This window comes from Sciurus carolinensis, chromosome 12 (genome assembly GCF_902686445.1).
Source record: "Sciurus carolinensis chromosome 12, mSciCar1.2, whole genome shotgun sequence".
Classification (NCBI taxonomy): Eukaryota; Metazoa; Chordata; class Mammalia; order Rodentia; family Sciuridae; genus Sciurus; species Sciurus carolinensis.
In genome coordinates this window covers 23,459,860-23,487,202 of record NC_062224.1, presented here as the reverse complement: position 1 = coordinate 23,487,202, position 27,343 = coordinate 23,459,860, and the positions used below count along the sequence as shown (strand labels likewise).

The window sequence follows — 27,343 nt, the reverse complement described above, 5'->3', positions numbered from 1 at the left end:
TTATACTCAAAAAGAAGATTACCATGGACATATTATTTATTTTGTTTTTGTTTTAACTACAATATATCTGAAGAAGAAAATTACACATTAATTTTCACTGTTGGTTAATTCATCATTCAGTGAATATTTATTTTGTATCCAAATACCAGAGGGATACTTAGATGCTAATCATTACCAAGGTGAAAGGAATAATCCCTGTCCTTAAGCAGCTTATTTGCTGATGGATGGATTGGATGGATAGATAGAAGGATTCCCTCCAGCTCCCCATTTATTTGAAGGGAAACTAACTTGGAATTTAGGAATAAGGGACATTCTTCAAGGGATACATCTAGGAGTAGATGTTATCTCTGATGAATTTCTTAGGAGTTAGTCAGATGAAACAGCACCAGGTAGAACATTACATATGAAGTCACAAAAACAAGAGTAGGAAAGGGTAAGTTTCAGGTGTGGCTGGAGCTTGGGGTGATAGGGCAAGGGGAAGTATAGTCATTTGTGGTTGGAGAGGAAAACAGGCCTAATCATAAAGGACTTCCTCATATTGGAAGTTTGGATTTCTGTTGACATATAAAAAGCCCTTGAGGGGTTTTAGTCAGAGAATAATTGAACCCATTTTGTGTTTAGAAAAATGATTTTAGGGCTGTGGATGTAGCTCTGTGGTAGAGTGCTTACCTAGCATATGTGAAGCTCTGGGCTCCATCCCAATATCCCCCACCCCCACCAAAAAAGGGGAAGATGATTGTAGCAAGTGTGGAGAATAGTTTGGAGGGGGTTAAAACAGGATCAGGAAGCCTAGGTATCCGTTTTTTGCTATAGCAGTCATGTTGGAAGTCAGCAGGATTTGGTGACTTAGAAGAAGGGAACAGGGACAGGTATGGAGAGAGATGAGTTCAAGATGACTCCCAGGCTTCTTGTTGTTGGACACATCAACACCTGTCCTTAATAGTCAAAGGGAATACAAAAAGCAAGGGAAATGAGGATTCACATGCCAGTGACTGGGTAGCTTTGGATTCAGAGGGCTGAAACTCCAGGGAGAGATCCGAGCTGGAAAGAAAGATTTGGTTTTGTGGGACTTACATGTTCATTTGAAAACTATACCAAAAAATCCATTTAATATTTTCTTATGTAATTATAAACATGTAAGTTTCAGTCATTTTATCTAGAGTATAATGTGAATTTAATTTGAAAAAAATTTTACTTTTTTTTTTTCTTCACAGTATTAGGAATTGAACCTAGGGTCTCACACATGCTAGACAAGCATTCTACCACTGAACTATAGCCCTAGTCCTGAAATAACTTATATGTTCTCTACATTCTCACTAATTTAAAATTTCAGCAATAGATGGTAACTAGTTAAGTGTGAGAGAGTTCACTAAAAATGAATGGAGTTGTTATTTAAAACAGTAATCATGGAAAGGAGCTATGATAATGTTAGTGGTAGAATAATGTGAAATCAGTGGATTACATCCTTTGATATACACTCTAAATCTGGCACATAAACCAGTTTTCATTGATAAATCGACTGTGATTGACAGTCAAAGAAGAAGCAGGAGAGCATAGACTCTGAAAGGATAGATAGTTTCTACTTTATAATATTGACTTGAAACAAGGATTAAGTGGGATTTATAAATTTCTTAGGGGAGTGCCTGCACATGGGACATACTACCTAAGTGTTAAATAAGTTAATTTGAACTGTGCTTCCTTGCCTTTTTCAGAAGAGTTGCTAGGTGCCCAGTTAGAGTTGGTAGTCTCTGTCCCAGGTGTGGTAGTCTTTCACTGACAAACAACTGAACACTGAATCATCAAATAAAATTTAGAAGATCACTATAGCTGATAAAAATAAATTTAAAAGGAGAAAATAGATTATTCTTACTCATAGTAGTTTCTTGAAATATTTATCATTACTTTTGAGTTCTATGTAAAAACACTATTTTTTGTGATTCATTCTGACCCTTTAAATAAATTACAAGATCTTTCCCTGTGTATTATCAGGGAAATAACATCTTAAATCATAATTGGCTTGGTGGTTTTTCTGCATTCTCAGTTTTGTTAACAAGTCAAACCCATTTTGCCTCTGAGCTTAGATGACATAGTTCCTTCTGGTTGGCATCCTCTTCAGTCCTACCCGGTTCTACACCCTCTAATTTTTTCATGGGCCTAGTCTGCTGGAGAGCCTGCTGATCTCAACTTTGATGTCACTTCTCCCCCAGGTTGCCTCCTGTCTTCCTCACAGCTTGGGCTGGATGCTTTGTTATAGTTTTGCATAGTAGCTTCTGCCTCTTTAGTTGCATGTATCATATATTTCTGGGAATTATTTCTCATAACTCCTTTGTAAGTTCCTTGATGTCAAGGACAATTGTTTACAACACTTCATATATTCTTAATATGTATTTCTTGAATTAATTATTCATTCCATAGTAATTCTACATTATATGATAAAGAAAATCAATCTATGGGACCATGGAAACTTAACTATTTGTGCGTTACAAGGGGGTATCAATTAAGGGGTTATTCACTAAGCTTAGTGAACTGATTCCTTTAGCAAGAGTTTGATGGTATTTATCAAGAACTTGTTGGTATTTTGTCCCAACTAATCTTCCTAGCCCTTTATAAATTTTAACTTTTACTTCTCACAACTTTATGAGTACTCATAGTATTGTCACCATTTTACATATGAGGAAACTGAGATACAGATATATTAAATAACCTTTTCCAGGTACCACAACTAGGAAGTAGCAGAACCTCAATCTGAAGAGTCTCCCTATAGATTCATGCTTTTAACTACCTCCCTCTGTGTCTTTTAACATAAGCAGTCCTGTAGCAGATAGGACAAAACATTCCTTATATTTCTAAAGCATGAAGCTTCTGTTATCCTCATTGAACCCCCAAAAGAATGCCTGAGTCATGTGATAACATTGACACTCAAATGTAATCCTTACTGTTTATTTGGTTAATTGTAAGTAAAAATCAATTCCAAAACTTGAAGGAACTATAGTAGCAGTTTCATACTAAATGGTCACATAGCTTTAGATGAAAATAAAATGTATTGTTGGAATTTAAATTTTTAAAATTTACACTGAAAAACATATCACATATTTTGTAAGTTTATGATGATAATTTTGAATAGAATTAGAGAATAGAAAACTAATGGTAGAAATCTCTTCATTTTAAATCTAAAAAAATAAAGGACATCAAAAGACATCAAGAGGGTGTGAAGAAAACCAACAGAATAGGAGAAAATATTTGCAAAGCATAGATCTGATGAGATTATAGCCATAAGATATAAAGAACCCTTACAACTCAACAACAAAATAATCCAGTTCAAAAATGTGCAAAGAACTGAAATAGGTTTTATTTTTTCAAGGAATATATACAAATGGCAATAAACATATGAAAAGATACTCAATAGTCAGGGAAATGCAAGTCAAAATCATATGAGGTGGCATGTGGGCCTGTAGTCCCAGTTGTCCAGGAGGCTGAGGCAGGAGAATTATGAGTTAAAGGCCAGTCTGGGAGACTCTATTAATTTAAAAGAATAAAAGACTGGGCATGTAGCCCGGTGGTAGAGTGCTTGCCTAGCACTGGGTTGAAAACCTAGCACTGCAAAAATAAATAAATGTGAATGTTCATTTGGGATGGTATTATAGAAAAACCAGACCAAACCAAAAACTAAAAGTTGATGAGAAATTGAAGAAATTTGAAGAAATTGGAACCCTGGTGCTTTGCTGGTGGGAATGTAAAACCACTATGGAAAACAATTTGGCATCCCTCAAAAAGCGAACATAGAATCATTCTATGATCCCATGAAATAAGGCAGACAAAAAGGCACAAATACTGTATGATTCCACTTAAAAGAGTTACTTAGAATAGGAAAATTAACAGAAACAGAAAAAGGAATAGAAGGTACCAGAGGCCGAGGGGAAGGGAAATGGAGAGGTATTGTTTAATGGGGTATAGAGTTCCTGTTAGGAATGATAAAATGTTCTGGAAATAGTGGTGATGGTTGTACAACACCATGAAAAGTACTTAATGCCACTAAATTGTATACTTAAAAATGGTTAAAATAATCTTTGTTATTTGTATATTTTACTACAACAAAACAAATAAAATAAAAAAATTTAAACAAAACAAAGCAGGTAAGAGGTAAATATTTTCTGTTTTTCCTTTAATTTGTTTATTTATTTGTTTTTGGTACCAGGGATTAAACCCACGGGCACTTAATCACTAAATCATATCCCCAAGACCTTTTTATATTTTATTTTGAGACAGGGTCTCATCAACTTACCCTAGGGCCTTGCCAAGTTGCTGAGGCTGGCTTTGAACTTGCAGTCCTCTTGCCTCAGCTTCCGAGTCACTGGGATTACAGGCATGAACCACCACATCAGACTCCTTTTATTTTTAAGATGGGGTCTTTGTATATTTCCCAGGCTGGCCTTATGCTCCTGGGCTCAAGCAATCCTCCTGCTTCAGCCCCATGAGCAGCTGGGACTATAGGTCCACATTACCTTACCCAGGTCAAGAAATCTTTGCTATGACCTAAGTAGAAGGCCCAGTTTGCACATATTTTTAAAAATATTTAAAATGTTTATTACCAAGGTACTTATGGTACAGTTGGGCAAATTGAAAGAACTATAATTGTAGATATTGTCTTTAAAGGAACAAAGTCGAGATGGTAAATGTTTTTATAAAACACAGCAGATTGAGGTAACAGAAATTATATACATGTAATATAAGAATGAATGGGCTTTTTTTTATCATTGAAAATGGTTAACATGTTCTTCCTGATGATTTCTATATGCCATTGGCAGCAAAATTGAAGTTATTTGGCCTACACTGTATTAAAAGGAATTAAAGTTATGATTTCTTTGAGGTTATTTGTAATCTCCATTAGATTGTTAGTTTCTTGACAGTAAATGCTGCCTTAACTCATATATATATTTCTTTTTCTTGCCACTTGTTAAACCTGATCTGTTTTGAATGAATGACTATGGGAATGGCAAGGTTATTTGATTTTTGTTTTTTGTATAACTAAATTGCAATGAAAGTCTTAGAAGCAATGTTCCCAATATAACTCTAAAACAACAACAACAAATAGAATAGGAACTCAAAGCTATAATGTGTGTGTGTGTGTGTGTGTGCGTCTGTGTGTATATGCATGTGCGTGCGCGTCTGTGTGTATATGCATGTGCGTGCATGCGAGAATATGTGTATGTGTATGGGGGGATTTAATGATTATCTTTAGGTAAAATTTCAAAAATATTTTCACATAATTTTATTCATTTTTATAGAGTAGGCAGAACTATATTACAGATACAAGAGTACAGTATATGAATTTTTGTCTTATTTTTATTTTTTTGTGGTGCTGGGGATTGAACCTAAGGTCTCACAGATGTTAGGTAAGCTTGGTGATATTATGGAGCCACACCCCAACCTCTGAATTAAAAAAAAAAAAAATTTTGTAGTTGAGATGGACAGCATGCCTTTATTTTATTCATTTATTTTTGTATGTGGTGCTAAGGATTGAACCCAGTGCCTCACATGTGCTAGGCAAGCACTGTATCATTGAGCTACAGTCCCAGCCCCTGAATTCTTATTTTTAATAGATATATTATTGGTACACGTTGGGATCATCAGTGGAAATTCTAAATATGTTGTTAGCTCCTCACTAAAGTCCTTATCTAATATTGTAGCAACTATTCAGGTTTCTGTGTAGTTATTATGAACTTTAAATTTTCATGCATGCACTTACTGTGGACTGGATTCCTAATGGACAGACAGGTAAGGAAAACATTTGTTTTTATATGTTACTGCTTTATTTTCTCTAATTCTCTGACTTTTTCTTTTTTCATTTAGTCATCATTTTTATGCAGTTCCTCTTGCATCTTTATCTGTATTTTTAGGACAAACCTATAATTAGAATAACAGTTTCCATCCTCAATTTGTGTAAGAGGTAAGAACATGTCCCTTTAGAGAAAGAAAAGCACATGGGGACTGACAATTTTGAAGTACTAAGAGGAAATTCAGGAACTAGACATTTGGAGCAGTATTTTTTTTTTTTTTTTCAGTGCTGGGGATTGAACCCAGGGCCTTGTGCTTGCAAGGCAAGCACTCTACCAACTGAGCTATCTCCACAGCCCCTGGAGCAGTATTTTTGAGAATTTATTTTTTTTCTCCAATAAAAACTACCTAATTCAAAATTTACTTATTAATTTTTTTCTGTGCTGGGGACTGAATCCAGGACCCTCATTCGTACTAGGCAAGTGTTCTACCACTGAACTATACTCTCAGACCCAAGGTCATTTATTGAATAAGGTCATTCAAACAAAAATATTACAAACTGACACATTAGTTTTTTTTTAATAAGTTTGTAGATTTAAAATTTTTTCAAAATTTACATTGTGCTTCTGTTTGAACTAAAGAATATAGAGCAGAATATTGACAAAAAGCCTAACTTTGATACTGGATATGGAAGATTAGAAGGTAAAGAATTATGAGTCATTTTATTTTATGAGCCAAATGTAGTAGAAAATGGAGAAAATATGTAAAGAAAAAAATTATTTTGGTTATATGGACTTGTGAAATATCATTTTGGGGGACAAAATATTTTCTTTTAAATTGTAAACTGAAATTTTCCAAAATTGGGAGACTTATATTAGCTAAATACTATAAATGTTGAGAATTGAATATTATAACCACAGATAAATTAATTCATTCTTTATATTCTTAACAGTTTAAAGTTTTTGAGATTTCAGAATATAATACAATATGAGTAACCCAGTATAGATTGACTTCCAAATTATATTTCAAAAGACAATAAACTGGACTGTGGCTCAGTGATAGAGTGCTTGCCTAGTATGTGTGAGGCACTGGGTTTGATTCTCAGCACCACATATAAGTACATGAATAAAGTAAAAGTCTATCAACATCTAAAAAACATTTTTTAAAAAAAGACAATAAACCACTGCCTTCACATAAATGTATCAAGTGGGCAAACAAAATAGGAACAAAAACATCAGAATCATCTGAAAAAAATAACATGAAACATAATTGTGAATTTTTAACCTTTACCTAATTAATTTCTTTATTTTTATGTGGTGCTGAGGATCTAACTCAGTGCCTCATACATGCTAGGCAAGGGCCTCTACCACTGAGTTACAAACCCAGCCCAATTGTGATTCTTTTAAAACTACTCTAAGCATACTTTATATTTTTTTGCCTCATTAGTTCATTCATTATGAAACTTTAAATATATGCTTACGAATTTAGCTTTTTCTCTTTAGAGTGTTGATCTTTTTTAGTTAAAAGGGTGTATATCCATTATAAAAAATACATGACAACAATGACAACAAAAACAACTCAATTCCAAAATGAGCAAAGGAGTTGAATAGACATTTCTACAAAGAAGATGTACAAATGGCCAAGAAGCACACAAAAGGATGCTCAATGCATTAGTGCTGAGGAAAGGCAAATGAAAACCACAATGAGATACCACTTCACACATATTAGGATGAGTGGTAGTATTATTTTAAATGGAAAATAACAGTTGTTGGTGAGGATGTAGAAAAATTGAATCCCTTCTACATTGCTGGTAGAAATGTAAAATGGTGCAGCCACCATGGAAAAGTTTGGTGGATTTTAGATGGTGATAGTTACATGAATTGCAAATGGTCACTGAACCATACATTAAAAAGGGTCAAAATGGTAATTTTCTGTTATTTATGTTTTACCACGTAAGACTCCTACAAAGAGTAATAAAGCAAATTACAAATTATTTTACATTCAACTTTCCAGAAATAACTTGTGTCAACATTTGGTAGTTATTCTAATACATTATTCTGTTTTAAGTTTTTTGTTGGGAGAGTTCAGTAGTTGTCTATTTTAAAGAGATAGATAATAATGTAAACAATATTCATGAGCATTTGGTTTGTTTACCATGAGCTATGACACATGCGTGAACAGGAGCCCTCCTACCCAGAGTTAAGTAACCTGCATCGGATCCACACTTGGCAATGGTGGCCTTATAGAAGATGATCGAATCTAGCCAACTTGGATATACAAATGATGACCAATGAAATGGAAAACTAGAAAAAGTCCCAGGTCACGTCTTAAGTGTATTGGTGACAAATATAGTTGTTTTCTGCTTCTGATATTTGGTAGTACCATTTCTTAACTGTGGTCTGAGCTTATGTGTTGTTATAGTTAATATAAATGTTTCTTTTTATTCTATAAAAATGTTTCTGGATATAACATAAAAAAAGAAAATTGGTGATATTTGCTTTTCTGTATCAGTGGGACATGTTTTTAAAGAAAAGATATAATGACATCAGGTTTAATAAACTGGCATTAATTAAGTAGTTTAGAAAATCAAGGGCACTTTGTTCCAGTTTGAATTGTCATTACTTTTCTTGTAACTGTAGACTCAAATAGCATCATTAAAGCAGGAGATAGTAGTTGACTATTTTTTAGGTTTTATAATAATGCTATGTTGATATAAAGAGTTGGAATAGCCAGTAAAATAATTTTTGATGCATTTTATTTTTGATACACATTATTTATTTAATAATGATCTATAAAGAATGTCTGAATTCTAACCTTGCTCTACCATTTACTAGTTGTATGAAAATTTACTGTTCCTACCCTATCAGTAAAACAGACAATAATAGAGCCTACTTCATAGGTTTTTTTTTTTTTTTTATGAGAGTTAAGTGAATTAATATGGAAAAAAGTTCTTAGAATAATGTTTGCATATAAGAAGTGCTGAATAGCTATAAGCTACTTTCATTATGGCTGTGGCAGTGATGATAGTGATATACCTATACACCTATTATGTATTGAATCCTAGGATGAATATTATGAAAGCTGGTAATACGTTATGCTTATCTCAAGGAATTTATGTGGAGGTAGTACTCACGCAACTTTCATGAGTCTGAGACGCCTGGGCTCTGAGAGAGATCCTGATAAAATTTCTGTAATCAAATTAGTTAAGTTAGGTTAGAATAAGAGAAAAGACTAAGTGGGGGACTGAGAAGAAAGGACGTAAGGGGACTTCCCTCTCCTGCTTCCTGCCTACAAGGGTACTAGGCATTATACCAAATACAACTTTTTCTGCATTCCTCATGACAACCCCATCAGGCCACATAGCTATTTATGAGCTGAATCAGAGTTTTAAGTGTTTTAAAAAATGTTTTTATTGGTGAATTATAGTTATTCATATTAGTGAGGGTCATTTTTACATAATCATAAATGCATATAACACTTTGCTCATTCTCAGTCCCCAGTACTTTCCTTTTCCCTTCTCTTATCCCTTTAACCCCTTTCTTTACTCTAAGGGTCTTCTATTTATTGTTTTCTTAACTGGTATATTATAGTTGTGCATAAAATTGGAATTCATTGTGATGTATTCATACATGGATATAGCATAATTTGTTCAATTTTATTTAGAAACAGGGTCTCCCTGAGTTGCTTAGCACCCCAATTTTGCTGAGGCTGGCTCTGAACTTGCAATAATCCTGCCTCAGTCTCTGAAGCTTCTGGGATTACAGTCGTTTGCCACCACACCTGGCTACTGTACTTCTTTTTGTTTTGAGATTTAAACTCTTATCTAATTCCAAAGCCTTTCTTATTTCCATGCTATGCTGCTTGCTTAATAATTACGGTTTTTATGATTTTGTGTCTTGGCAGGTCAGATCATTCTAAATATCCCATTAGCTTTTAGTGGATAATTTTTTTGTTTGTACTGATTTTTACCCTTGATTTTCTTGTCTGCATATGTGTTAAGTCAGCTTTTTGTTACTATGAAAAATACTTGACAGAACTCAACATAAAGGAGGAAAGATTTATTTTGGCTCATAGTTTCCAAGGTTTCAGCACATGATCACTTGGCTGCAGTTTCTGGGCTGTGGTAGGGCAGAACATCATGGCAGGGAGCATTTGGTGGAGCAAAACTGCTCAACTCATGGCAGCCAGGACGGAGAGAGAGAGGGAGTGAGACAGGAGCTGAGGAAAGGGACTGGGACAAGATGTAAACTTCAAGAACATGCCCCAGTGATCTACTTCCTCCCACTAGGTCTGCATCCTAAAGTTTCCACCACCTCCCAGTAATGCTGCTACTAGCTGCAGAACGAACCCTTAACCCAGGAGCCTTGGGGGGCCATTCCAGAGCCAAACTGTAACATTCGTATATGTGCTGAATTGTATGTTTGCTTTTTAATTTAAATTTTGCTGATTTCTGTGTTTCATAATTTAACTCAGGTGTAATGTCTTTGCTGAGACCTCTTCTTCTGGATGTGGTTCCAACAATTCAACAGACTGCTGCTTTGGCTCTTGGGAGACTGGCCAATTATAATGATGACTTAGCAGAAGCAGTTGTGAAGGGTGACATTCTTCCACAGCTTGTTTATTCATTGGCAGAACAGAATGTAAGATTTTTTAAAAAAATAATGTATATGCCTTTTGTTTTAGATTTTTAAGAATTCGGTAGATTGGGAACAGTTGTGAACTTATAGACATTTGAATTATTTTGGTATTAATGCAACTTAAAATTCTCATAATAATACGCACACAATAATATCTTTAAGTGTATTCTGCTTTGAGACTGATATATAGTTTTACTCCATTAAGTAATATAAGGAGACAATGATTTAGGTTTGGTTTTTTTTTTTTTTTTTTTTTAGGTAATTATATATAAAGCAATCTTTCTGTATATAAGACTTTTAAACAAAGCTCTATTGTCTTAGGGAAGAATGTAGTCCCTGTCAGCAATTCTTACATGCAGGTGGAATCTAGTGAAAAGAGTGAGAGTCAGCCTTGAAGCAAAGGCTAGAGAAAACAAGCAAAAGGAGGGAGAGAATGTGTTCAATGGAAGATTTGACAAAGCCTTTTTTTTTTTCTTATGTAAAGTAGCATGTTAACTCTTTTAAGCTCTATCTAAAAGTGCCCTAATTTCCCCCACTTCTATCTGGTGTTTCTATACAGTTCCATCTACTTGATTTCCAGCATAGTTAAGGGTAGGTAGGGTCTTGCATTCCACTCTACTGGTTTATTATAGCCTAGGCATATATATTTGTTGGCATCTTGAAGATTAAATCTTTGTGTCATAAAAAGACAAACAACCCAACTGAAAAATGGGCAAAGAACATAACTAGATATTTCTCCAAAGAATATCTACAAAATGGTCAGAAAACTTTCAAAAATATTCAACAGCTTTAGTCATTAGCAAATGCAAATAAAAACCACAGTGAGATATGATTTTCCACCTACTAAGTAAACCGTAATAAAACACTACAAATGGAAAATTACAAGCATTGGTGAAGATACAGAGAAATTGGAACCCTCACATGTTGCTGGTGGGAATGTAAAATGTGCAACTGCTGTGAGAAAGTTGGGCAGGTCTGCAGTGGGTTAAACATTGTTCCTCTGTGCCTCAGCAGTTCTCCTGCTATATATCCAAAGGAAGTGAAAACAGGTTCTCAAACAAATGTCAGAGTAGCATTGCTTACAAGGAAGAAACAACCCAAAGCCATCAACAAATAAATGGATAAATAAAATGTTATATATCCATATAATGGACTATTATTCAGTTGTAAAAAGGAATCAAGTACTGACAAATGGTACAACATGGATGAAACTTAAACACATTATGTCAAGTGAAGGTCACATATGTTCCCATTTATATGAAATATCCAGAATATGCAAATCTGTAGAGCCAGAAGCATATTGGTGGCTGTGAGGGACTCGGGGAAGAAGGGGAATAGGGAGTAACTGCTTAATTTATAAGGGGTTTCTTGTTGGGGTGGTGAAAATCCTAATTGTGCAAAAATTTTGACCTTTTTTTTCAGTACTGGGTATTGAACCCAGGACCTCACACATGCTAGGCAAGTGCTTCATTACTGAGCTACTTCCTTAGCCCTTGTTTTTTTGTTTCTGTTTTTCTTGTTGTTATTGTTGTTTTGTATTTGTTTTTAATAGATTTGAGAAGCATTTACTAATGCTTCCACAAGGAATCACAGAAACTTAATTTTTCTTGTGGATGTTCTTTTTTCATCAAATACTGTTATACTTTCTTCCTCCTTGACTCTACTCTTTTCTCTGAGATCACAGTCTGTGTTTCTATATCCCACATAGAAGTTTCTCAGTAGAAATTTTCTAAGAATGAATGAATATCTATTAGATGTAAAGAGACAAAAAATACTAGGCATAAAAGTGAGGAGGCAGTGAGAATCAAAGCATTATTCATATGCTTGTGTCTATTTCACCTACCAGTCTTTAAGTCATTTCTCAAAGGAGATTTAATCTTCTCTTTATAAAGTACAAAGTCCTATGTGTGCCTCTCTCTCTCTTAAAGCCAATTCCTTTGGTAAGGAATAGGAAAGAGGAGCATTAGGAATTTAGATGAAGTAAAAAGAAGAGTGCATTAGATCAGAACACATGAATTAAAGGCACTGCATTAGTAATAATTATTGATACCTGTAAATTGACTAAGAATCTGACAATTCAGCAGAATCAAAAATTGAATTAGCTTGAAGTAATGACAAAAAATATATCATCATTATTTTCCCATAATTATAAGAAAATTATTTATGGAAAGCTACTTTAAAATTCTACCCTAATTTGTAAAATAAGTGAGTAGAAATTGTGTTACTGCCATAACTTAATGAACTAAATATATCATATCAAAATATCAATACTACCATTTCTTATATTTGCAACATATATTAATTGTGTGGATATAATGTATTAAAATATACTTAATGTGTTTTTCTCTCCTGCCTATAATTTTTATTGTATCAGTATTTTAGCCTAAGTAAATAGAAGGCTTTCAGAGCAGGTGCTATAAACACCTAGTCACTTTTTAGCCATCACTTAGAAAAACAGAAACATAGAATATAAAGTAGGAGATTAATTGAATTTTGTTTTGTTTTGCAGCACTGGGGATTGAACCCAGGGTCTTGTATATGCTAGGCAAGCACTTTACCACTGAGCTACATCCCCAACCCCTTAACTGGATTTTATTAGTAAAAGAATTATGAGACCATAAATGTGTCATTTTCTAACCAGAAAACAAGAGTGTTATAGCTAATTATTTCCTATATGTTTAATTTTTTTAGTAATGTGAAGAGAAACATATTAGTCTTATATTTTGGTTTCAGTTTCTCATTCTTTAATTATATAAATTTATACAGGAAATATTATGAAGTAATATTTAAAAGTCACATAATGGTAATTTGCTTTTATCTTTAAAAAACATTTCTAGAGGGGACAAATAACTAATATTCCATTCTTTAGCTCATTTATTAGGAGAAGTTTGAAAATAGATCATGAATTATTTTTCTGTTTGTTAATTGGTAAGTGCATCTTGGAATATGGTCGTTATTTCAGGGTAACTTGGGACACCAGCAGGATTAGTTGAGGTTATGAAAGGCCTACCACGCTTAAAGACTGAGGGTAAGTAAAGGAAGTGAATTAGTCAGTTGACAGAGTTTAGTAACACATGTTAACAATCTAAAAGCTCCCTTGGGCCAAACAGTACCTTTCAGTATACTGCAGACACATAAAATTTCATTGTTTTATGAATTTGCAGAAAGTACAATTTTATATTTTATTTTGTACAGTTTCTAATTGTATGTTTTAGAGTAAAATCTATGAAATACAAAGTAAGACTTACATTGCTTTTAGTTTAGTTACTGAACAGAAACAATGGTGGAGCATCAAATAACCAAAACGATTTTGTGCTTTTTCATCTTTTGTTCTCAAAAGCTATTGAGTTTTATTTATATTAATGTCATTTTTATGTCTACCTTCGATTTTGGATATATAAGTGCTCAATTCCTTTTGGGTTTGGTCTCTCTTGCCCTGGTAGCGCTTCTACAAGAAAGCAGCCGCCTTCGTATTGCGGGCAGTGGGTAAACACTCTCCTCAGCTGGCTCAGGCCATCGTGGACTGCGGAGCGCTAGATACACTGGTGATATGTCTGGAAGATTTTGACCCTGGAGTCAAAGAGGCTGCAGCCTGGGCACTTGGATATATTGCAAGACATAATGCAGGTATTAGAGCTTAATTTTAAATAGGCTGATTAATTTAGGTTTATTGGGTAAATCTGGTTTTGCTTAGTAAACTATAGATGGGGGCTTTAAAGACATTTTTATATCATTAGTTTTGAAGGATAGCCAAGTTGTTTGGGTCAGATACTCACAAAATACTGTATATTTCCATCTTTATTTTAATTAGTAGGAGGGGAAATTTGAAGCAGAGGTGAAAGAAGGAAGGGGCTACATGGTGTGGGGAGTGGGCTTGAGTCTCAAAGGCCTTGGTAAATAGGTTAAAAAGATTATAGTGGTTTGTCACCCTCAAGGGGTCATTGTTTTTCACTTTCATTCATGACAGGGCATTCCAAATCAGCCAGGAGCAATATCACTTAAGTGAGTGTTATGAAAAGATATGGACATAACTTTGTAGAATATATTTGTATTCTGTTCATGTTTGGCAGGAAGGAGAAGAAGGGGCATCTTCTCTTACGAACTGACATCTTGGTGAATTCAAGGAGGAACAGGGACTTTTGGGAAAAGGTTGTGCTGACCCAACCGATTGATAAGAAACACATAGGGAACAGAATCGCCCCCACCACTTTATAGAAGTTGCTTATGAACAAATAACATAAGAAGAAAATACACTTTTAACAAAAACAAATTAAAACTATCAACTTTGCTAATAATTAACACACTGCATCAATAAAAATATCTTTTTCCATCTACTGTTATTGGGGGGTGTGGTTAGGGGAGTAAAGCAACAATACAACCAAGTGGTTAAGAGCACTGTGGCATTAGACAGGATTTGAGATGTTGTGTGACCTTGGACATGGCTTTTAAACTTTCTGAACCTTAACTTCCTCATCTTCAAAAGGATAACCAATAGTAGTTACTTCAGAGATTTGTTGTGAGGATTATGAAATAATACATGTAAAGTGCCTAGACCAGTACTTGGCAGGTGGCAAATGTAAGATATTCATATTAACACTGAAGATTGGAGAGGACATTATAGCATTTGTGACGTTTGGCTGGGTGCCTGCCACAATCCCAGCTACTTGGGAGACTATTCAAGTTCTAGGCCACCCTGGGCATTTTAATGAGAACTTGTCTCAAAGTAAAATAATAAAATAATGTTTATGACTTTGGAGGAGGAATTACAAATTGTATAAGCTCATGGAAAGCAATTTGACAAAACAAATCTAAGTCATAAAATAACTCATGCTTACCCTGAAAAGTCTGCTTTGGAAATTCATCTTAAAGATGGAATTCCCCAGAATGAAAAAGCTGTATTCATGAAAACATTATTGTAACATTATTTGTAATACTAAAACACCTCTAATATTTGACAGAAATTTAGTAGTTAAATTATAGTAATCTATGTAATGGAATATCATGCAACAAAATAAAAAGGTAATTATGATCTCTATATGGTAACACAGAAAAGTGATCATAATGTTAAAAATGTTAAAATTATATATTACAATTATAATGTAAAAATAAAGTTGTGTGGATATAAATTACAAAGAAATACAGGATTGTATTACTAACATGGTGAAATTAAGGATGGTCTTTCAGATTGAGTGTGAGTGCATGTAATAAATAATAACTATTATCTGTTAAGTAATCACTGTGTGCCTGGCTGTTACTTCAGAAACATTATCTCATTTTGATCACAGCTCCCTGTTAGATAAAACTCTCCCTGATAGATAAAAAAAGAAAATATAATGTAGAGAGGATGCCTGAAGTCACATGAATGGTGAAACCAAAATTTGGGTCAATTTATGTGACTCCCAAGCTGATGTTAACTAGTATGCCATATAGCAGCACTAAATACTTTCTGAAAGAGTATTGAAGAAAAAACTTACAGAAACAGGAAGAGGCCTCTCTTGCAATTATATTTAATATGATTCTTAAAATGGTGACATTACTGGAGACAAAATAAAAAGTAGAAAAAGTAGAAAAGTAGAACAGTTGAGAAAGAAAATTATTTTTATGCTAGCATGATTCAGAATTAACCTATTAAAATTCTTTCCTTTAATACCTAGAGTTTGGTTTTCCAAATAGTCTTACCTTAGACTGTTGTTTAGTACATGTTTAATAAGAAAAGTAAGGCTGTGTTTTAAATCAGAAACTGGTTATCACAGGAAACTACATAAGTGAATTTAGTAAGTTTTTTGATATGTCAGAGGGACATGTTATAGATTGTGACATAAGTATTTCAGAATGGTTTCAAAGAGCTTTGAGGGACAGCTGTACAGATACACTGTCAGGCAGGTGTCCAGAGATAACCTTTTCATCCCTCCTTTTTGTTGAGTCTGGGTGAAATGATTATAGTTCATAAATAGGATCTGTCTTAGAGATCCCATTCCAATTTCTTGCTATAATCTGACTCCCACATGGAATTCCCACTGTAATTTCAATATTTCACAGTAGTTAGGGGCCTGGGACCCAGAAGCTCCCCAAAGAGATTACTGCATAGATTTCTCAGAAAAAAAAGGGAATTACTATCTAGAAAGCTATAGAAGAAGTCATCATTCACATCCAAATCAGTGAAAATAGAGGATTTACCTCCACTAACGTGATTTATTTCTCAATGATTTCCTGAAAGTAGAAAATATTGAGATCAATGAGAGGACATTCACTCAATGTTTTCTTCTTAATATTAGTAGTAAAATGTTTAATTAGGTGATATATTTCGATTTTAAATGGAGATGCAAAAGAAATCAAACTATCTTATTTAAGATAAGAAAGAAAAACTTTATGTATAGGAGACAAAATGTACATACAGTAGAAGAAAAGAGAAACCATTGGGCATTATTTGCATTATTTGACTTTTGCTTATTTGAAAACTACAATTTTTAAAAGTTATTTCTGTGTATAGATTTTAAAACACTTTATTGACAACCAAAAAAATGGTGTTTTGTGGGCTTTTTGTGTCTCCATCTAAAAATATTATTAAATTTTTTTGATTGAATCACCATTGAATACACATGATTATATTTACCTCTCGATTTGAAGATAAATAAGCTTTCCTTGTATTTTTCCCTGCTTTTAGTAAAGACTGTGGTATAATTTTTCTCAGATTGGTTATTTCTCTTCTTCCTTCTTGCTACTCTTCTCCACTCTGCAGAATTATTCTAACATATCTATTTATCTAACCAATGTCACGTCTCCCATTCTTCCTCAGGAATAGTCTTGCTTTCAGTGATTAAAGGGTGTCCAAAGCGTCTGTGTTGACTGTGGGATTGTGCAGCCACCAGGCTTCCACAGTGCTGGTGCAGCTGCTGAGAGGCAAACACAGGGGGAGGTGCCTTGGGGGTGCAGGCTCTCCTTTCCTGCTCCCCAACCCCAGGGGTCAGGGCAATCTCCCCCAGAAGTTTTGTCTGTTAGCTCAGCAGCTCTGGGGAGGAGCATTTCCAACGACCTTCAGTGCATAGGGTGGTGGCAATTAAGAGTAGGGACTGAGGTGGGAACAATAGCCTTGATGTGAAGGAGAAACCATCCAGGTGTTTTGTGTGAATGCCCTTCTACATTTATGCTCAAAAAGAAGTTTTAAGTGTTTATTTTTGGAGCTTGGCTTTAAAAAGGCTGTCTCTTCATAACAAATTTTGAGTGTTCTCAAACATGGCAAAGAGGTATACTTTTGATTATATATTCTACAACTTTTAAATTATTATTATTATTTTATTTATTTATTTATTTTTTGGTGGTGCTGGAGATTGAACCTAGGGCCTTGTGCTTGCAAGAAAAGTGCTCTACCAACTGAGCTATAACCCCAGGCCCTTAAAGCTATATCCCCAGCCCCTCTGAGCTATATCCCCAGGCCCTTAAATTATTGATATATGTCATATTACAGATAAGAAGCCAAAGTAGAGAGGTGAGAGAATTTATTCTGGTCACAAAGCATTTATGGTAGAACTGTTTTACAACTACTCAAAACTTTTTCAAGATTCTTTCTATAGAAAACGAAAGTGTACAAGAGCTCATCATTCTTTTTAAACTCTTGTCATATCTGAAAATCTTGCCAGATACTTCTGTTTTTAATCCCTGATGGCTGATTTCCATGTGTGACTGTTCTTTCTCTGTTGACCTGATTTATGTCCAACTCAGTAACAGTTAGGAGTGAAGCTTTCCACAGCCAGTAAAGAGCAGTGCTCACAGAGATCCACTGATGTGTACCGTACAGAAACATTGAGTAGATTATATCCTGTTTGCTAAATAGATAATGTAAGGAAGCAATCAAAACAGCTGGCCAGCCTGCTTGTTTACATTGAATAATGAAATAAAAAAAGGAGAAGAGAATTTTAAAATTAGAATTCTTGCAAATATTCTTCTCATGCTACTCACATGCAAATATCATAGCCTAAACAGTATAGACCAGCTGAGGAAGCAGTAATTTTTTTAAAAAACTTCACATATTTATTTGTGATGAGAATGCCTTAAAGCTACTCTCCTAACAATTTTCAAGTTAATTAAGTTTTAAAAACCCAAATATTCATGATAAATATATGAAGTAAGAGCTAGAGACTTCGTCCTTTATGTCTTTGTGTGAGAAAGGATGGGGAGAAGGGGACTAGCACCTAGTAATTAAAATTTCATGGTGGTGCGGTTCCCTGCTCCTTGGGAGGTTGAGGCCAGCAGGTTGCTTGAACCCATGAATTTGAGACCAGTCTGAGCAATAGAGCAAGGCCCTGACTCAAAAAGCAAAAAGAATTAAAAAGTTTTAGAGACCACACAGACAACTGTCTTTACTGTACCAGTAAATATTAACATTGATTTCTGAGCCATTTTTTCTTTTTTTCATTAAAAAATTTCTCTTTTATTTTGGAGGGGTTGTGGAACACATAAATATAGGGACAAATGAGGCATACGATATTAAACAAATATTAGACATATATCACATCTATTTGATCCTAACACTTACTTTCAAAAATATCTTTCTATTTATTTAGGTGTTAATAAAAAAAGGATAAAGTGAAAATAAATGTCTCTTGTATGTTCCTTGGGCATAGAGGTCAAATGTGTTCAACTAAATAACAAATTAATTATAAACTTTGTTTACTCAGTGATTATCTAATTTGTTGGTCATTTTCAGGATTCAGTTTGTATTCTAGTAAAAACATGTTGTGATTCTCCCACAATTATAATTCTTTTTCTGGGAGGGGTACTGGGGATTGAACTTGGGGCACTCGATCACTGAGCCACATTCCCAGCTCTATTTTGTATTTTATTTAGAGACAGGGTCTCACTGAGTTGCTTAGTGCCTCACTTTTTGCTGAGGCTGGCTTTAAATTAATGATCCTCCTGCCTCAGGCTCCGAGTCACTGGAATTACAGGTGTGTGTCACCGTGCCTGGCTGCAATTTTAACTCTTGAGATTTTTTAAGTTAGGAACTCTTGATTAATAAAATTTTCTGAAAAAAATTATTTTTTAAGAATGTAGAATATACAATAACGAAGTATAATAATTTAGCTTCAGATTCCAAAGTCATACAGGCCTCTATAAGGCTAGTAATCAATTTTTTTAATCATCATCATCCTGGTAATCATCAAAAAGTGTGTGAGGTACTTATGTGTGGGTGACCAAATCTTTCTTACTGTATAAAGTAAATAAATTTGCTAAAATCCTACCTCTAGGACTTTACAATCTGAGAGAGAACAATTGATATAGATGAGCATAAAGTATGCAGACAACTGGACCAACAGTGGACAGGAGTGTACAATGCTGTATTATAAAATATGTACCATACATTGGCCAACTATATGTTGGAATAAGTAAAAGGTGAATCACAAGGTACATTTTTCTATAGTGGAAGAAGGGAATCTTTCTTTTCTTCCTGAGAACTTTGTTACATTCACAGAGCCACTGAATAGACTTTGGGCATAGGAATACAATAGGGACTGACACATGAAGTTGTAAGAGGAAAGAAAGCCCTTGACTAACCAAATACCTCCTCTAGCTATTAGCACCTGAGATTCTTTTAGTCTGTCTTTGTTTTCAGTTTTATTTAAATACCTGTGGGAGAACTGTTCTAAATGGGTGTGTGCTAAGGGGATAAAGAGAAAGGTAACAGTGGTGGTTTGGAAATATACCAGTTGAAATACTGCATCATGACACATTTCTTTGAGTCTGAACAAAATTATTTCTTGAACTTGGTTTATTTTCCAGTCATTAATGTATAAATCCACCTAACGCCTTTTAGATATTGAAGGAAAAAACACATTTTTATTTATAGTTGAATTCCTAAAAGTACTTTAAGCATAATATACTTGACCAAAATTTGAAAGTAGTCTAATAGAGCAGCTCACCACTATCTATTAGAGAATTTAGCTATTAAAAGATTAGGAATTTTTTAGTATAAGAATTGGACTTTGGGGGCTGGGGATATAGCTCAGTTGGTAGAGTGCTTGCCTAGCACATTTGAGGCACTGGGTTCTATCCTCAGCACCACATAAAAATAAATAAATAAAATAAAGGTGAAAACAAAGAATTGAACTTTGAAACAAGACATACTTATCATTTTATCTTACCATAGATTTTTAAATCCACAGTCTACAGGAAAATAGGAGCTGAATTAATACTATGTTAGCTGATAGATTTTGCAGTAAATTTGGGGGGCCTATTTTGCTCTTATCTATGGTTTTAAATGAATGAATCAACTTGCTTTTCTTTTTTTCTTTTTTTCCTTTGGTACTGGGAATCGAACCCAGTGCTTAACCACAGAGCCACATCCCCAAACCTTTTTATTTTTTATTTTGAGAAAGACTCTTTCTAAATTGCTTAGGGCCTAAGGTGCTGAAGCTGGCCTTGAACTTGCAATCCTCCTACTTCAGTCTCCTGAGTCACTAGAATTATAGATGTGTGCTACCATGCCTGGCAATCATCTTGCTTTCAAAATGTGGAATAAGTTAATTGAATCAAAGTATTTTACGCAAGATAGGATCTCTGGCTGGGTGCAGTGGTATGTGCCTGTAATTGTAGCTACTTGAGAGGCTGAGGCAGGAGTATAACACATTTGAATCCAGTCTGAGCAATTTAGTGGAAAAGAAGGGAGGTACTGACTATATAGTCACTCAGTTCAGTGGTAAAGCTCCCCTGGGTTCAATCCCCAATACCTCAAAAACATACAGACAAAACAAAAGATAGGACCTCAAAATGAAAAAGCAACTGCAGTTATGTGACCATTTGTGTCAGTAGGCTATAATTAGCCATAGAGCATTAACCTCTCTCATCATTCATACTTGTTTTACCAATATGGTGGCCACTAGTGTCATGTGACTATTGCACACTTGAACTGTAGAGCTAGTGTATCTGAGGAGCTAAATTTTTTATTTATTTTTCTTTAAAAATTGATATTCTATTTATTGGAAAAATTTTAGGTATGATTGGAATGACTTGAGTGAATCTACTTTTTCAACTGTAACTTTTTGAAATGTAAATATGACTCGAGCATTTCTGACGGAAATTTAGTAACTTTGAGAGAAACTTCAAGCACAAATAAATCACACTGGATTTCAAGACTTAGTATAAAGGAAACAACATAAAGTCGTTCTTTAAATTTTTAGAATATTGATTGAATGTTGAAATTACATTTCATATATAGTGCAATAAAGTATATCGAAGTTAATTTCAGCTATTTCTTTTTATTTTAAAAAGTGATTAATTTTAAAAAATATAAATTTTAAATTACATTATGTGCTTCATATTTTTATTGGTCAGCACTGACCTGGAATTACTGTTTATGCCTTGTGGGTATTTATTAAAAAGCAATTTGAGGGGCTGAAGGTGTAGCTTGGAGGTAGAGAATTTGCCTAGCATATGTGAGGCCCTGGGTTTCATCCCCAGCATTGCAAAACAAAATCAAAACCATGTGATAGTAATATGGTGGTCTCAAAAAGTCATATTCATGTTTATTAAACCATGTAACTGAAACCCAATATGTAATAAGTTAAGAAATATGGAACTAAAAATACCATTGGGGAGAATAAGTGATTCGTCTTCTAGCAATAATGTATTTTATGTAGAAGCTACAATGTAAGATATGTAACTAACCAGCCAGTCTTACCTCCTTTATTGTTGATATGGATACATACTGATATAACTCCTTTGGAAAACATTATTGTGTTAAGTTCACGTGTATGAAATTACCTATGTTTGATTGCTTTTTTTTTTTTTTTTTTTTTTTTTTCTGGCACCAGAGTTTAGGACTTTTAATTTATCCCAAAGTCATTTAGGCAAAATTCATAAAACATTCTGCTTTCCTTTATACCCCACAGTGCAAACAAAACAAAAAACCATTTGTAGGAAAAAAAAAAGTTTTGTACATGGGATGAAACGTATAAATTCAAAACTTACAAATAAGGGGTTAGCTCTATCACTCATCTCTTTAAAAAATTTATATGAATTTCTAGTCAAAACCAACAGGGTATCTCCTTTGAAATGTCATCTATACGGATTTCCAAGTAGACTACAGGACTGTATATGGTCTTGGAATGTCCTCAGAAGGCTCTGTCACTGAACGGGTAACAGAATTTAAAGCCTCAGAGTCCTTTCTTTCAAATGGAAGAGGAAACGACAGGGACAGAAGAAACTATTCAAACTTCATCTTCTTTCCTTGTGACTTGTGGTCTCCTCCTCGCCCTCTGCCTCTTCAGCTGCCACCTCTGCTTCCAAGGCCGCCTCTGCCTCCACCACTACCCCAAAGCCACCTTCCCCTTTAGGCTTGGCCCAGTCCAAGGTAACTTTGTTTCCACCAATTTCACCATCTTCCATGGCCTCTTTGACAGCTTTGGCATCTTCCTCGCTGTTGAAGTCTACAAAACCAAAAAATCCTTTGGTTTCCCCGTCAGTGACTGTCCTTGCACGAACAGAGCCACCCAATGGTTCTTTTAAGGTTTCTTCAGTGCTATCTTCAGACAGACATTTGACAGACGAGTTTTCGATGGCTGGCTTCTTGCATTAGGCGATCCCCTGTGTCCTTGCAACTCCAACCCGATTGCCCTGTCCTCAGTTTCCCTTTTATTACAGGAATTTAAAACTTCTTTTGCATCTTTAAACGAAGGAAACTCTATAAATACTTACCATTTAGATTTGCCATTTTGGTTCTGGGGTACTTTGATAAAAGTTGCCTTCTCAAATACTTCCTGAAGAGTTTCTTCTGTCCCACTGTAAAAGAGGTTGCTTAAAACCAGAGTTTTTGATTCACCACTCCAAGTGCTGTTCTTTCTACCTCTGTAGTCTTGACCTTGACTCTTCTCTCCAGTGTAGTAGAGGGAAACAGACCGCCCATCCATCTCTGTTCCCTGCTTTTCTTCAAAGGTTTTCTCTGCATCCGCTTCTGTCTTAAATTCGATATAAGCAGTCCCTTTACTGTTCCCATCCTTGCTGACTAACCTGATCTCCATGGCATCTTCAAACACTTGTTTAAATTCATCCTGAGTGACTTTGTAAGGGAGCTTTTTGGCCAAAAGTGTTCTTGCATCTCGATCTGTCTTACTGTCGTTTCCTTTTGGTTTCTCTAGTTTCATTTCATTGCCAAAAAGTTTTAAACCAGTGAGTTCCAAGGCTTTTGCAGATCTTCAACAGATTCAAAATCCACATAGCCAAACTTCCTAGTTGTTCCAATTCTGACATCCACAGCAGCCAGATCATTTTTTGCAAAAAGTTCACTGATACCAATTTTTAGTTCAGGAGCAGATTTGTTAGAATGCAGGTTTCTAACAAAGAGATTAAAAGAACTGGTTCTATGTCTTCTACTTTCTGTTTCTTGGCTTCTGTTTCTGTTTCTTGGCTTTCTGTTTGGCCATTTTCTTCTTTCCTTTTCCAGGTGCTTCTTTGACAGGCTCTTCTTCCTCCTCCTCCTTCCTCCTCCTCCTCCTCCTCCTCCTCATCATCATCATCATCCTCGTCCTCACCCTCCTCCTCTTTGTCCTCACAGCCACACTCTTGGCTTTCCTTGGTACAGCTTTTGCAGCAACTTTCTTTCCTTGGGCTGGTGTGCTCTCCATAACTGCTTTTCAGTCATCTTCCTTCTCCTCCTCCTCTTCCTTCTCCTCCTCCTCTTCCTCATCATCTTTGTCATCATCCTCATCCTCTGAGGCAGGGGCAGCAGCTGTTTTCATCACTGCTGGTTCAAATTCATCCTCCTCCTCATCTTCTTCCTCCTCCTCATCGCTGTCTTCCTTCTTGGCATTCTTGCCATTTTTTGTCCATTGGCTGGGGTAACAGCTCCCTTCTTACCAGGGGTTGCTACCAATGCTTTGCCCAGAGCGGCTCCCTTCTTGCCAAGTGTTGTAACTGCTTTGGCTGGTTGACTGTCTTCTTGGCTGGTGTGGCTGCTGCCTTTTTGCCTGAAGTGACAGCTGCTTTCTTGGCAGGTGTGTCAATTTTTTGTTGGGGAACCTACCACCTTCTTTGCTGGAGTTGTGGTAGTCTTCTTGCCTTTCTTCTGAGGGAAGACAACCTCTTCTCCATTGCTGTCATTGTCTTCATCTTCTGACATTTCCTCATCTTCACTACCTTCTTCTACCTTCTCTCTCTCTCTCTCTCTCTCTCACACACACACACACACACACACAAACAATTTGTATGTGTGTGAAACCTGTAAAGATACACATGTATGTGTGGCCTGTGGTAGCCAGGTTTCACGATCCTGTGTCTTGGTATTCACCCTCTCATGCAGTCCCCAGCCACGTTCTATAATACCAGGGTGGGTCATGAGGCCAGCAGAAATCATGTATGTCACTTCTGAGAACAGGTATTCAGATGACATATTTACCTATTGTCATGTATCTAGTGACCCAAATTTAGCAGCTTAAACATAAGATTAGCACTTCTATCTTGAGGGATATATTCCCCCACCCCCACACTCCTGGTCCAATCACTTGCTCTGGGGGAAACCAGCTGCCTTATCATGAGAGTGTTAGGCAGCACTGAGATTTCCAACAGCCAACTAGAAACTGAGGCTTCCCAGTAACCCCCTGAAGGAGTCTGGAAGCAGACCCTCCCAAAATCAGGCCTGCAGATGTCTAACTCCAGATGAAAATTTGGTAAAAACTTCATGAGAGACTCAGCTAAAACTACCCAGCTAAGCTGTTCCTGGATTTCTGACCCATAGATATGAGAAGATAATAAGTGATGATGTTTAAGCTTCTAAATTTTGGGTCATTTGATACATAACAATAGGTAATATGTCATCTGAATACAAAAGAGTTTCATTATACTATACATTAAAATAGCAAACAACCAAACGTAACCTAAAACTAATCAAATGTCCTAAGGTGGAGACTGAGTAGGTAAATCAAGGCATATTTACTCAGTGGGGCATTAGATAGTTGTTAAAAATGTTGGGTTAACTCCATCCTCAGGAATACAACAGGGCAGTGTAAGTCAAAGGGGGGGTTCAAGGAACCATGCTGAAGGAGGAACAGTGAGAACTGCTGACAGGTAAAAACTTTTTTAAAATTTTTTTTGTATGGGGGACTGAGCCCAGGGGCGCTTAACCACTGAGCAACTTCCCCATCCCTTTTTATATTTTATTTAGAGGAAGGGTCTCACTGAGTTGCTTAGGGCCTTGTTAAATTGCTGAGACTGGCCTTGAACTCACAATCCTCCTGCCTCAGCCTCCTGGGCCTCAATGCTAATCTTTTAATCTCCCAATGCTTTATTTTTATTTTCCTTTTCTGTTTCCTCTCTTCTTTGCCTGTTCTTGTAGAGAATTCCATCAAAGTACCTGTAGCCTTTTACTGTCCAACCTTCCCATTGGGCTGAGTTTCTTGAAGGCAGGCTTGGAGAATAAAATGTGCATTTCCCCTGTTAAATTTTTAAAAAACGAATACAAAATTGTAGGTAGAGTGAAACCACAACTGTGGTTGCAATACTATATTTAAAAAGTTGAAAACATCTTTTAGATACAAAAAGTATATTTTGTAAAGATCTGATTCTGATAAATTATTCTGTTGATTTCTTCTTTACAAGGACATTCCAGACCCTTTCTAGTTTTGCCTTATTCAGCTTAGTCTCAGATGTTAAAAATAAAAGGCTAGATTGGTGGTGGTGGTGGTGGCCTAAATGTACTTCAAATTTTCTCCTACCTATTATCTTTCAAGGGTCATACTCAAGTCTTTATCTTTTCCCACTTTCACTGGTTTCCGTTTCTTGACTTTTCCTTACCATGTTTCGAAAACTACTTTTTATTCTTTAGCCCCATAAGTGCTGTTAGTTCATCCAGTTAATTGTAACTTCTAACTAGTCCCATTAACTCCAGATCATTGACCTCACTTGACATCATAAGGGAGCCCAAATTATTTTGTCTTCAAAATAAATGTATGTATTCATGTTATGTCCCCCAAAATCTCTTGTGTGAGACAATGGAAGAAAGTTCAGAGGTGAAACAATTGGGTTTTTGAGAGCCATAACCTAAGCATTGCATTAATCCTCTTGAATGGATTAACTGGGTGGTGATTGTAGGCAGGTGACTAAAGGAGGTGGATCATTGGGGATGTGCCTGTGGGGTATATTTTGTGAGCTTAATGTCAGTGTCTCTCTCTGACACCCCCCTTCCTGGTGTGATATTCTGAGCTGCTTTCTTTGCCATAATGTTCTGTCTTACCTAGGGCTCAGAGCAATGGAGTTGGTCATCTGCGAACTGAACCTCTGAAACTGTGAGCACCAAATAAACCTTTACTCCTCTAAAATGATTCTTGTCAGGTCTTTTGGTCTGGCAGAAAAAACTGACTAAAACAGTGCATGTTGATCCTTAAACTCTCACGCTGGACCTATGTGTGATGATTGGGTTGAAGAAAGTGAGGTAGAAATATGAGTTTAGGAAAAAATGGTGTGTGAGGGGGATAAAAAAAATCAGATGACACTTTTTCATAATATGCAAATTCTCTATCCATGCTTTTTTCACTTCCACCTACAATTGGAGATGTTGCACACCAGCTTAAAATTATAGCTAAAGTGAGTCATTGTTATTTATGGATGTTGTCTCAGACGAGTTGGTGAGGAACAAAGATTTTGGGGGCAGCCAACCTCTGATGACCCCCAAAGATGCCTGTCTTCTGTATTCACATCTTTGTGTGGTTCCCTCCTCCACTGTACCAAAGAAATGCAGCAGAAGTGAGAGCATGCCACTTCCAAGGATAGATTGTAAGACCGAGACTTTCATCTTTGATTCTCTGTTTTGGATCACTCACATTAAAGTAAAACCCCTCATGGCAAAGAACTAGACTCCTCTTAACCCTCCCATCACTAGTGTGCTTGGGATCCTCAGATGACTGCAGCCTAGGCTGACACCTTCATTGTAGCTTAGTGAGAAGTCC

General features: G+C 35.7%; 1 protein-coding gene across 1 annotated transcript in view; it reads left to right on the top strand.

The window, feature by feature from the left end:
* The window catches only part of Spag6 (sperm associated antigen 6), a 75,715-nt gene that overhangs the window by 9,302 nt on the left and 39,070 nt on the right, over positions 1-27,343 (top strand). The window contains exons 3-4 of the mRNA XM_047521329.1: positions 10,249-10,415; positions 13,856-14,039. Coding sequence (XP_047377285.1) covers positions 10,249-10,415; positions 13,856-14,039 — 351 coding nt within the window. The remainder of the gene's footprint in view (positions 1-10,248; positions 10,416-13,855; positions 14,040-27,343) is intronic.